Genomic DNA, 11,900 nt, shown 5'->3' on the forward strand with positions numbered 1-11,900 from the left:
ATGCGTTACTTTACTAGTTACTTGAAAAAAGTAATCTGATTACGTAACTCGCGTTACTTGTAATGAGTTACCCCCAACACTGGTTATTGTTCTAATTATCATTCTTGGTGTGAATGGGCCTTAAAGGTGCTATATGTAGGATTGACACCGAGTGGTTGAACTAGGTATTGCAGTCCAAATTCAAAATATTGGAGAGGGTTTTTTTCACCCGGCCCCTCCTCCTCAGACTTGACGCACACGCAGGTTGCCAGATTGACGACACCAACAGGAACGAGTACACTTGACGATGAATGAAATGAAATATGCTGTGTTTCCCGTCAACTGGCAACCCGGGGTGACGAAATACAATTGGGTAAACTGGCAGTGGGCGGGTTTCACAAACCAAAACAGAGACCGACATTCCGGCCCGGAACGCACATTTTCAAAGGAGAATAACTGACTGTAACTTTATTTTTCAGATAATCAAATATGTTAACTTAGCATGTTTCTTAAATATCTGCAACCATATTATGGTATTTTTATGCTTTAGTAGAGTCAAAAACTTACATACAGCACCTTTAAAGTATAGGCGTATTATTCCTTTTTTTAAAGTGCACTCCTTTTTCACAAAGGAAGGGAAGATGTTGCACAGGGTGAAACAAAACAGTTCATAAACTGTATTTAAATGTCCAGTGCGGATCTGCTGATACCTGCAAAGACACAAGGAAATGAGTAAACAGGTAATAAAAATTACCTATTAACCCAGATGAAGAGTTATACCTCTTTCAACCTTTGCTCAAGATGCTTCCATTGTGATGCACTCCGCACTGTAAACATGAAAATCAAAAAATAATAAAAAACACAAAATATTGGATTGTACCAAGCAACAGGTATGTATAAAAACATTACTGTTTATTTTACTGTTATTTCAGTGGGTTTTGACTATATGATAATGCATTTCTCTTTTCAACTGATCAAATGAGGGTCATATGACTGTTGCATTGCTTTACATTGCTCACCACATCCTTGTATTTAAGCCTTAATACTACAGATATGTTAAGATGACATAACATTATTATCGAGTAAGGTTTTGTATACTCTGTGTCTCAAAAGGACTGTTATTAATGTACTTCCACCATGTTGTTGCTTAACTGACCTTGTATTGCTATGACTTTCATGTTAGTCCATAGCAGGAAACTATTTGCTTTTTAAGCAATATGACAGGACTGTGATATGATTTACAGATGGAAAAAAAAAAAATCATAAAAATATTCTCTCTTATAGACAGGCCATCATGGGAAACATACACCACAGAGTTAATATGGTTCTGATCGCATTGGTTATGGCAATGTCTGCACATGAATTTCTCACTCCTCAAGAAAACCAATCAACTTCTTCATCAGAACTTCCAATGAATAGTACTTCAGATGGACAAAACGGTTAGTGCGTCAATTTAATGTCCATTAGCATATATGAAATATCTTTTGATTATTAAGTGAAAGCTGATGTGAACATTATCTAATTCATCACTTTAGTCATATCAAACATAAATCATGCATTACTTTATTTAAATTCACTTATTATTTTTACACATTTGCGTGTGTCACAAATATGGAACCTGTCCATAGAGATTTTTTTTTTGTACTTGTAGATTTGTTTTGAAAGATGTATTGAATCTGGAACATTATTTTAAATATAAGATAATATACTGCTCTAAAACAATAATAGATGGGCAATCATTTCTCTATTCCAGTATATATTTTGGTTTTGAGTTATAGAGACACAGGCTACTACTTTTTGTATTTTCATCAAAAACAATAAGCATTATTAATTTACTATAATCACTTTTGCCATCCTCAGACTCACCGGGAAGAGCTGAAGCCCACTCTGCCTGGCCCATTGTGCTCGGTGCGTTGACAGCAGTGCTTTCCATCGGCCTCCTGATAGCACTGGCCGTGAGGTACCGCTTCTTCCGATGGTGCCTGACCAGAAACAGTCCCGCTTTATTACTGGAGGGAGAAACGGCCAGTCAGTTCAGCCAAGCTGGAGATCTGGAGAGAGAGATCCCAGTGCATGGCATGAGGGGCAGAATGATCCGGAGGGGAGAAAGTTCAGATGATGATGATGATGATGGCTTCATCGAGGATAACTACATCCAGGCAAACGAGAGAGAGAAAGCAGAGGAAGAGGAAATCCAGCAGGAAGATACTGAAGACAGTGATGATGAACTGGTCATTCCAGACACTATATACGCGAACTGATTTTCCCCATGCACCAGATGTCCCCACTATGAGTATAAAGTCTGGAATCACTATGACAGTTTGGACATTTGTATTTCTAATAGATGATGTTCTCCTGAACGTTTGTTCATCAAAGATTGAACAAGTCTTTGAAGGAATATTCTGGTTTTAGTAGAAGTTAAGCTCAATCTTCAGCATTTGTGGCATAATGTTTGTTACCACAAAAATGTATTTAGCATCTTTCTTCCTTTACTTAAAAGTAATCTCGGTTACAGAGGCACTTACAATGGAAATTAATGGGGCCAATCCATAAACATTAAAATACTCAACGCTTCAACTGTATAGCCACAAATTAATATGGATCAAGTTAACATGATTTAACTGGGGGAAAAAACTCAATAACCTTTCTGCTTATGCCTAACCGATGGTTAGATTTAGTGGTGTAGTTACTTTTCTCTTTTTTTTTTCCCAAAAATGGAAAAATTTTGTAAAAAAAAAAAGGTTTAAAACAACTTATTAAAAAAAAAACACTTAACATTTCTTCTTTTAAATCCTCCAAAAATGGGCTCAGTTCATTTCCATTTTAAGTATCTCAAAGTAACCTCAATTAAAAATAAATAAACGATCATTATTATTTTTTGCTAATAAATATAATGCCACAAATGCTGTTGATTGAGCTTAACTTGGATATGAACCCTGAATATTCATTTAAGATATTCAAGAGATAAATCTTTTTTTTTTTTTTGAGCATACATTTGTTTCCTTATGATCACAGTTCACACAACAACTCAACACCTCAAACTTATGAAAATTAATCCATCCATAATAATTGTTAACCATACGATCTGTTCTTCTTATTTGCCAGTGTGGCTTTTTCTTTGAATATCTTTCTAAATGTCTAAATGTCTTAAAAAAAAGTAACTTGCAATGTGTGTTCAGTACTCCAGCAAATGAAAAAAATACCACACTTATTAATTGAACAAACATGCTTATGTACATATATTTCACTGCATAAAATTAGCACAACATTTTTTTTTTGTTTAGGTGAATTAATACAATTATGAAGAGCTCATGACAGTTCACTACATTACACATATACCACTTACATTTAATGCAGCTGTATAAACTCTATCATAGATTTATTCAGCAAATTGTGCATACTCAATGTATTGGTCATTCAAAAAATATAGTGTAATAACTACTCTGGAATGTGTATAGAATTAAAGGGGTCATATGATGCGATTTCAAGTTTTCCTTTCTCTTTGGAGTGTTACAAGCTGATTGTGCATAGATAAGATCCCTGAAGTTGCAAAGACTAAAGTCTCAAAACCAAAGAGATATTCTTTATCAAAGTTAAGACTCTGCCACGCCCTCCTAAAATGGTCGTTCTAACACGCCCCCACATATCTACCTCACTATGTGGAAATATTTGCATAATGCCGCCCCTTTACATTTATTTTGAAAGCTAAAGCTCACAATTATGGTAAGGGGCGTTACATTTCCGACGAGTGCTTGCGGTGTTCGGCCAATCACAATGCACTGGGTCAGCTGGCCAATCGGAGCAGACTGTGCTTGTCGGAAGGAGGGACTTTGTAGAAAACTAAGCGTTTGAGAGACGCGGGGCATAGAGGACCTACAATAATGTACAATATTTGAAAAATAATGTGTTTTTTGAACATTAAAGCATGTCAACATATTCTGTTACACCAAATACACAAAATAATGATCTTTAAAAAAGCATCATATGACCCCTTTAACTGTTGCCAGTTTTTGGCGCCATCTGTAGACAGCTGTGTAGAACAACAGACTTCAAGTCAACAACTTCACTTCAAGTTAAGACAGTCTGACTTTGGAATAGCATACTATGCTTACTTTTTGCCACAGAAAAGTGCAAGTTGTATACCAGTGTGCTAGAAGTTTCTGTTCATTCATCAGATTGGAAATGCATGGTGAAGTTGAACGCACTGCATTCTGGGATATGGTATTCAAAGGAGTGAACTTTGTTGTACATGGCGCATTTTGGCAAATCCAGGTATTCAATTCAAGATAAATTTCCATATTGAATATTCCTACTTGATCATTTTGACTTCCAACTGTAAGTTCCATCTTCTGGTGCTCATAAGACGACACGTAAAATGAGAAATGGCAATGCAAGCATTTGATTTGGAGGCATTTGATTGTCAATAAAGATGTCCTCTAGCCAAACTGCAGGTATAACAGGTGTAAAATGAACACCAATGAAGCTCCTTTATTGTGTTTTACACACCAGTATGTGCAAATAGGTCTTAAAGGGGTCATTGGATGCAAAATTCACTTTTTTGTTTGAACATAAATGTGTGTTGGAAGTGTGTGTACACAGCCATCCTATAATGATAAAAGTCCACCCAGTGTTTTTCTTTTAAATCCCTATTTTAAAATCCCCTTTCTCAATTCAGGGTGTTCTGAGATTCCTGTCAGAATGACGTAGTTCTGCACAGGCCCCTCCCACGATGGTTGATTGACAAGGCCGTCTTACCTTAGACCCGCCCTGAGTGAGCTGTCATCAGTCCGCCATTGTGTCGACTCCGGTGCAGGGGAAGACAAGAACGTCTCCGATTAAGCGATTGAGGTGTTTTGTTGTTGGATGTAATAATGAACATAGCAGTCGTCATTTACTCCCGACATCTGAGCCACTGAAGACGCAGAGGATTAAAGTTACTTTCGTTTTGAAGTGAATGCGTCGATCCCCGATCTGCCTAAATGCGTCTATGTTCGCGCGAATCATTTGTGATCCAGCTTCATCAACAGAAGAAGTGAGTCTAAGGGTTTTTTATGAATCTTTGCAAATCGCCTTTCCTAATAAGGTGCTAGTTAGCCAGTTTCGCGGCTGAAGTTTACAGTCTGCTGGTCACCCCACGGAAGAGAGGGGCGGGGTCAGCAGAGCTCATTAGCATTTAAAGCAACATGGACTAGAATGGCTTGCTGAAAACAAAGCTGTTTTTGACAGGGTAAAAAAGGTGTTTTTTACACTACCATTGAGAAATTTTAACCAAAGTATGTTATAGTCTTTTCATTAAGACCCTAAAGAATCATATCAACTTCTGGAAAATGGGCATCCGATGACCCCTTTAATATCATGTAGGAACCACAGCCAGATGGAATTCTCGATTCTTCTTTCACAACAAATTCGAATGACTGGAAGTTGAATCCCTCCATGGTCGGTTCCTTTGCCCCGTCACTGTATACACTCTCACCCTTCGTCGTCTTCGCCTTCTCGTGTTTCTCCTGCCCTGCACATAAACCATCACTCCATACGCCATCACACCTAGGACCACAGCGCCCCCACTGGCCAGGAGGGTCACACCAGAGAGCAGCATGTCCAGCTGAGTGAGACTGAGCAGCATAGTCCCACACACCACCAGTGCCAAACCAGTGAAGAGCAACAGCACGGGATCCACCGTTCCTCCACTGCGCAGCTGCTCGATGCGTCTGCGGCTGCGTATGCAGCCCATGTCTTGCACTGCAGAGCTGAGCAGCTGCTTCATGAGGACCACCAGTGCCAGGAGACAGAGAGTGGAACCTACACCCAAGCGCCACAGCACCGAGGGCCCCGCGGTGGAGGAGGCGGTCGAGAGGAGCCCCACGCCGGCCGAGCCCAGGCTCAGAACCATGGCCACTGAAAAGCAGTAGCACAAGAGAGACACGTGCGGCTCGTTGAACCACCAAAGCTCCACCTGCTCCTCCACGGCTTGGCGCTGGAGCCACAAAGGATCTGCTTGCAGACGAAGGGGAGCTCTGGGACTCATCACACTCAGGGGGAGAAGCTCCATCTCCAGGGTCTCTCAGATGCTGCAGTCGTCTGGTGTGTGTATTGTCTCAAAACTACGTGGTAAATCAACACATTTTTAAATTAATAACACTTTATAAAAAGGTTCAATGCATTAACATTAGTTATGGTACCATCTAAATTTACCGGTTCTCTTCAAATTAAAAAAATATTTAGCATCACTATATCAACCTAAATTAAAAACAGAATAATTCTTATGGGTTAAATCATGTAAAAATTGCACTTTAAGGAAACAATTGCAGGTTAGGTTATACTTTTTACAGTGCCAGCATGATGAACTAACAATGAACAACATGTTTACAAGATTAATCTAGAATAGCGTTAATTTACAAGTATTAATTCTTGTTTTTTTTTTGTAATACATCAACTAATGTTAATTTATAAATGTTTAAATGTTAAAACGTTTATGTAGAAATTAACATTAAAAATGCTGTTAAAGTATTATTTATTGTTATTTCATGTTAGCTACTGCATATTCCATTCATGTCAAAGGCAAATGGCACATGCATTCCTCAAGAAGTATACAAATTGCATGCTGCCATCTTTCCTTTACAGGCTCTCATTTATTTGAACCAATCAACTGAGCCACAGATGCCATGTGACTGATCACTTTTCGTATTTGAGTTCATATAGACTTGATCGGTGTCGCATCATAGCTGTGTGGGCGGAGTCGGCGTGGGAGGAAACAGTCCTTTCCCCCTCATTGGAAAAGCATGGTGTTGACTCAGAATGGCCTACATAAAATAATTTCTTCCGCTCGACAGAGCAACATACGTAGAAAAACTAAGCCGTATTGGGTTGGACTGTCTGTACAGTATCTGTGACTGGACAAACGACCCAACGGAATGGCCAGAGGTGTCGTTTCCCGACATTTTTGTTACCTGATTGAGTCTATAGGCAAGAAAGAGCTTACTACAAGCCTATACTTGACGGCTTGTGAAAGTAAACATTTGTCGTTTTGTTTTGCTTAATTTTAATAAAGTGATAAAGACTTGAGTAAAAGCCTGTCGTACTTTTTTATTGATATATTAAAAAGAATTTTAACATTGACAAAACAGGTAACATTAAGGTACACTGAAGCGCCTTAAAATGTGCAGCGTTATTCTATGTGGTGTGTGCTGTAAGCCTAATCATTTTCACAAATACATGCCGTAAAATAAAAAGATATAAAATAACATGAAAATATCCCTTACGAAAATTAACCGTGGTTACAACCAAAAACATTGTTACTATAGTTAAACCATGTGGTACAACTGTGGTTATTGGCTACAATTGGTAATAAAAACGCCAAAAAAAACATGGTTGGCCTACTATACTTTTACTATAGCAATACCATTGCAAATTTTTGTAAGGGATTGTGTTTTTTGTGAGATTTATTTGATTGTGATGCGAAGGAGGGTTACTGTAAGCCCCATCAGAACTGGGTGCAGGGGGACGGGACTAATGACCCCCTCGATCATCGCAAGGTAAGTAGTGTAACCTATAGTGTAGCCAATCTGGAGTGCATATAAATATGAATATTAAGTTTGATATGTTTCATACGTTGTATATCCATAACTACTTTCGGAGTTCTGATAATGTGTGTGCTACCCGCTCAGTGCTACCTCCAGTAGTCAAGTCTGTTTATTCGTCATATACATCTTCAGATCGGGTTTTTTTAACTTATTAGAGGTACAGAACGCCACGCAGCATCTTTTCGACATTGCCCAAGCAAAAATCAATCGAAATCATCACAAAAAGTAAAGATCAAGCGCCTAACAAGGTCTTCACGCGTTAATTCGAATGGTTTGTTTTGCCCCACGGCATAAACGGTTATGACGTTTTTGTGGGCGTTCCCAGCAATGTCGAACAAGTCTATTTGAACTCTTCACAGCAGACAAAACAAAACTAGTACAAAGAAAAAACAAACATCACAAATAAAACAAAACCATAATACTTTGTTCTTTTGAATGGTTGTCACGAAAACATGGACCATGTTTGAAATGGAATGCTCTGGAATTGAATAATCTACAGTATGTGTATATTAGCTTACACTTTACAAATAGTAGGCCTAAGTAAATCAGTATGCATATTTACATGTTTAACATTTTAAACAATAGTATGCTACATTGTTGTCAAATTACTTTTTTAATTTACAGAGTGGCATCCAGTTATCATTTTGGAAATAAAAAATGGTTATTTTGAATTTTAAATCTTTGAATTTTACATTTTGTGTAAAAATATCTGAAAAAAAAAAAACACTGGCAAAAAAGGGTGATATGCATTTTAACATTTAAAATTTTTTTTTAAATATAATTAATACGAACAAATAAAAATTCAAATTGCAAATATGTAATTTTCACTACACATTATCAACAACCTGTCAGTAATAAAACTGACTTTTCCAAACTTTAAGTACTCAAAATTTGCTGTATTTTAAGACATATATCACTGAAATTAATAACTTGCAGTTCATGAACGGAGTCAGATGATTCAGTAACTACTTTGATTAAGTGCAGGATTCATCAGACTGATTTCATCATAGAAAATCCAATAAAAGCTTCATAGTTATCATCACATTTGCATAAAGTAGTTATAACTAATGAAAGTAGTTGCAACTAATAAAGTTTCCTCACCTTTCGTCAGTGCATGTTTCTGATCCTTGATTCAGACTCAAACTTTTAAATCATGAAATTTCCACAAATGTGATCATGTGTCCTGAACAGCAGTCATTCGTTCCTGTGGAAAAGATGGTCCCGATTTAAAAAGATACATTTTAGTAAGTTTAATTTTAAGAAACACACCATACCATCCTCAAACTCCTTTATCTTGGCAGTAGTGCAGGACTGTTTACTGTCACGTCTCTCTTTCTTTCTGTCTTTCTGTTTACCTGTCTCTCTCATGCTGTGGTGTGTCATGGTGCAAGCCGACTGGACACTGGTGCCAAGCACTCGGGACGATGACATACTCCCCCGTTGTCTTCTCCTGCCACATTCCACCAGGACAATAAAAGGTTTCTCATTGTCTTCTTTGTGACACTAAACAGCATGTCCGCAAACGGAGAACACACACAAACGCTCACTCTCACACATGTGCACGCCTAGCAGGCAGAATGACTGACACAGAAAAGCAAGGATGTCTTTCAAGGCATTGTGGGAAAAACAATAGGCCAACTGGAGGGACTTACAGAGGGACATCCCACCAAGTGAATCTCTGATGTCACGCCTGCAGCATAATGGACTTTTTGTGACTGTTAGGATGGTGTCATTCACATGACATAAGTTTACTTCGCATCTGCAACAATAGAGCTCCTCTTCTCAGTGTTTATATGTGCTGATTGTCCAGAACAGCATGTGTGGCATGCTATTCTTCATAAACCTCCTTCATACAGGATAATATATGAAATGATATAGATTAACGAATGCTAACTCGTGTCAGAAGTTGACAGTAAAAAGACAGCAAGAAGACAGTTATTTAAAAAGCCCAAATTTTAAATTTTATAAAAAATATATACTATAGCCTATGTACAGGCAAGTATGCGGTAATCCATTAAGCCACGTTAAGAGTTTATGTTTTTCTACAGGGGAGAAAACATGTGAACTTTGCGCGTTCCGTGCATATTCTGGGCTTGTCTGCTTTCCTGTGCGTAATATATTTAATTAATAAACTGTGTACCAGATTTGGTCTTTTAATATTACCATCCTGGTCCATTAGCCTACCTTAAGTGTTTTCTATAATGGTTTTCTATGGGGGAGAAAAAGCTTAATGTGCATTAGCGCGTTGCATTCATGGCTCTTCTGCTTCATTAATAGTTATATTATTAATAAGGTTATTCATATAACATTTTTTATTAGTATTAACAGTATTTATTAATACCGAATTTGAGCCTCCAATGTCACTGTTTTAGTACATTAAGCCACATTAAGCATTTTAGAATGTCCCAAAACCGTGCCTTGAACTCTGACAGGACTTTTTCTGTAAATTCAGGAGTCTGCACCTGTCTTGTGTGGAGTGCCCCAGGGATCCATTTTGGGACCTTTACTGTTTTCCCTTTATATGCTTCCCTTGGCCCACATTTTTCAAAAATACAGTATCTCATATCATTGTTACGCAGATGATTCTCAGTTTTATCTACCAGTAAGGCTTGATACTGCTGTTTCATTTGATGTATTATTGAAATGTGTACATGATATTAAGACATGGCTGTCTAATAATTTCCTGCAGTTAAATGAGGATAAAACTGAGATTTTAATATTAGGTTGTCCTGCACACTTGTCTCCTGCTTTGGAAGCTCAGTTAGGTCCACTTTAAACTAATGCACGTATAACTTCTCTATTTTTTGATAAACAAATTAGTGCTGTTATTAGAGCAAGTTTTTTTTTTTCCATTTGAGATCTATTGCAAAGTTGAAGCATCTTCTTTCAAGGGAGGATATGGAAGTTTTGATTCATGCACTTGTTACATCTCGATTGGATTATTGTAACTCTCTTTATTCTGGTCTTCCTCAATCTTCATTGTCACGATTGCAAGCTGTTCAAAATGCTGCGTCAAGATTTTTGACTGGGTCTAAAAAGAGGGATCACATTTTCCATGTTTTATCATCCCTTAATTGGCTTCCCGTTAAATTCAGGGTTGTTTTTAAAATGCTTTATAAGGCATTGTCTGGTTGTGCACCAAGTTATATCTCTGAACTTCTTGTGCCATATTGTCCTGCTAGTGCACTTAGATCTTCGAGTTACTTGTTTCTAACTGTGCCACGGTGTCGGTACAAATCAAAGGGTGATCAGGCTTTTTCTGTGGTTGGCCCCAAGCTTTGGAATGGTATCCCCTATCATGTGAGATCTGCTCCTTCTCTGGACATTTTTAAGTCTAGACTTAAGTCTTATTTTTACTCTTTAGCCTTTGTATGTGTGTAGCTGTTGTTTTTATTAGTAGATTTGTTTGTACATTGTACAGCACTTTGGATGAATTTATATTGTGTTTAAATGTGCTTTATAAATAAATGTTGTTGTTGTTGACTGTATTTCTTTATACTTGAGTCCAAGTTCAAAATAAAACTCTGAATTGCTACATTGTGAACGCACAGAGCTGTATGAACCACTACAAGCTGTAAAGTAAACAGGAAGTGTTTGTCTGAACTCAACTAGTTTTGCGAGAGAACGCAAATATCTTTGCGAGGGGATGCAAAAGTTTTGCGGGAGAACGCAAAAGTTTTGTGAGGGAATGCAAATATCTTTGCGAGAGAACGGAAAAAAATGTAAAAATATTTTTTCCCCCCACCGAATTTTTTTCCACCACCATGTCCCTTTAGGGTTAATGAAAGGGTTAATCCAAAACACATTGTGAAACAAACACACACAGAACAATATATAAAACTTTGGTAAAACTTTACAATAAGGTTTCAGTTATTAACATTAACAATAATTATATATCATTTATTAATGTTAGTTAATCATATAATGTAATCGTTTTTATATATTTGTGCATTCTATAGATATTTTCCTACAAAGACTGGCAGATACCTTATATGTCCCAGTTAGTTGCACATAACCCTTCTGTCATAAAAGTAGTACAATGTAGTACAAGCAAACTGTAACTACCTTTCATTTGTTTCCTGTCGCATGACTCTTCTTCACACATTCATCAGTGTGGTCCAGCAGCTCAAATAGTGTCATGTAGGCCGAGAGATTCATTCATTCACAGACATAAACAGTAGATCAGTATCAGTGATACAGATTTTTCAGACAAAAGATCCAAGCTACACTTTAACATGTGCTAATACAATTTTCAGATTCAGATTATGGAATAAAAATGTAGGTTACTGAATTTACCGTGTTCATTAACTTGTGTTCAGTGACCTTTCTCAAACAGCAGCA

The 11,900-nt window shown here is 37.4% G+C and overlaps 2 protein-coding genes across 2 annotated transcripts; one reads left to right on the forward strand and one right to left on the reverse strand.

The window, feature by feature from the left end:
* Nucleotides 1-1,270: 1,270 nt before the first annotated feature.
* On the forward strand, nucleotides 1,271-2,240 carry LOC107681700 (type III endosome membrane protein TEMP-like). Its single transcript, XM_016478012.1, has 2 exons — nucleotides 1,271-1,418; nucleotides 1,840-2,240. The coding sequence occupies exons 1-2, from the start codon at nucleotides 1,274-1,276 to the stop codon at nucleotides 2,238-2,240; spliced, it is 546 nt and encodes a 181-aa protein (XP_016333498.1). The 5' UTR covers nucleotides 1,271-1,273.
* Nucleotides 2,241-5,364: 3,124 nt separating this feature from the next.
* tmem125b (transmembrane protein 125b) lies at nucleotides 5,365-8,988 on the reverse strand. The gene is made up of 3 exons (XM_016478054.1): nucleotides 8,915-8,988; nucleotides 8,661-8,763; nucleotides 5,365-6,080 (listed from the first exon to the last, which is right to left on the reverse strand). The coding sequence occupies exon 3, from the start codon at nucleotides 6,026-6,028 to the stop codon at nucleotides 5,375-5,377; it is 654 nt and encodes a 217-aa protein (XP_016333540.1). The 5' UTR covers nucleotides 6,029-6,080; nucleotides 8,661-8,763; nucleotides 8,915-8,988; the 3' UTR covers nucleotides 5,365-5,374.
* Between the last annotated feature and the right edge of the window lie 2,912 nt (nucleotides 8,989-11,900).

The sequence above is a fragment of the Sinocyclocheilus anshuiensis genome, unplaced genomic scaffold (assembly GCF_001515605.1).
Source record: "Sinocyclocheilus anshuiensis isolate Anshui unplaced genomic scaffold, SAMN03320099.WGS_v1.1 scaffold436, whole genome shotgun sequence".
Classification (NCBI taxonomy): Eukaryota; Metazoa; Chordata; class Actinopteri; order Cypriniformes; family Cyprinidae; genus Sinocyclocheilus; species Sinocyclocheilus anshuiensis.

Bases quoted from the DNA above. Each gene is read 5' to 3' on its own strand.
- LOC107681700 (XM_016478012.1), top strand. From the start codon at position 1,274: ATGGGAAACATACACCACAGAGTTAATATGGTTCTGATCGCATTGGTT. The intron at 1,419-1,839 runs GTTAGTGCGTCA...TGCCATCCTCAG, and splicing joins TACTTCAGATGGACAAAACG to ACTCACCGGGAAGAGCTGAA.
- tmem125b (XM_016478054.1), bottom strand. From the start codon at position 6,028: ATGGAGCTTCTCCCCCTGAGTGTGATGAGTCCCAGAGCTCCCCTTCGT.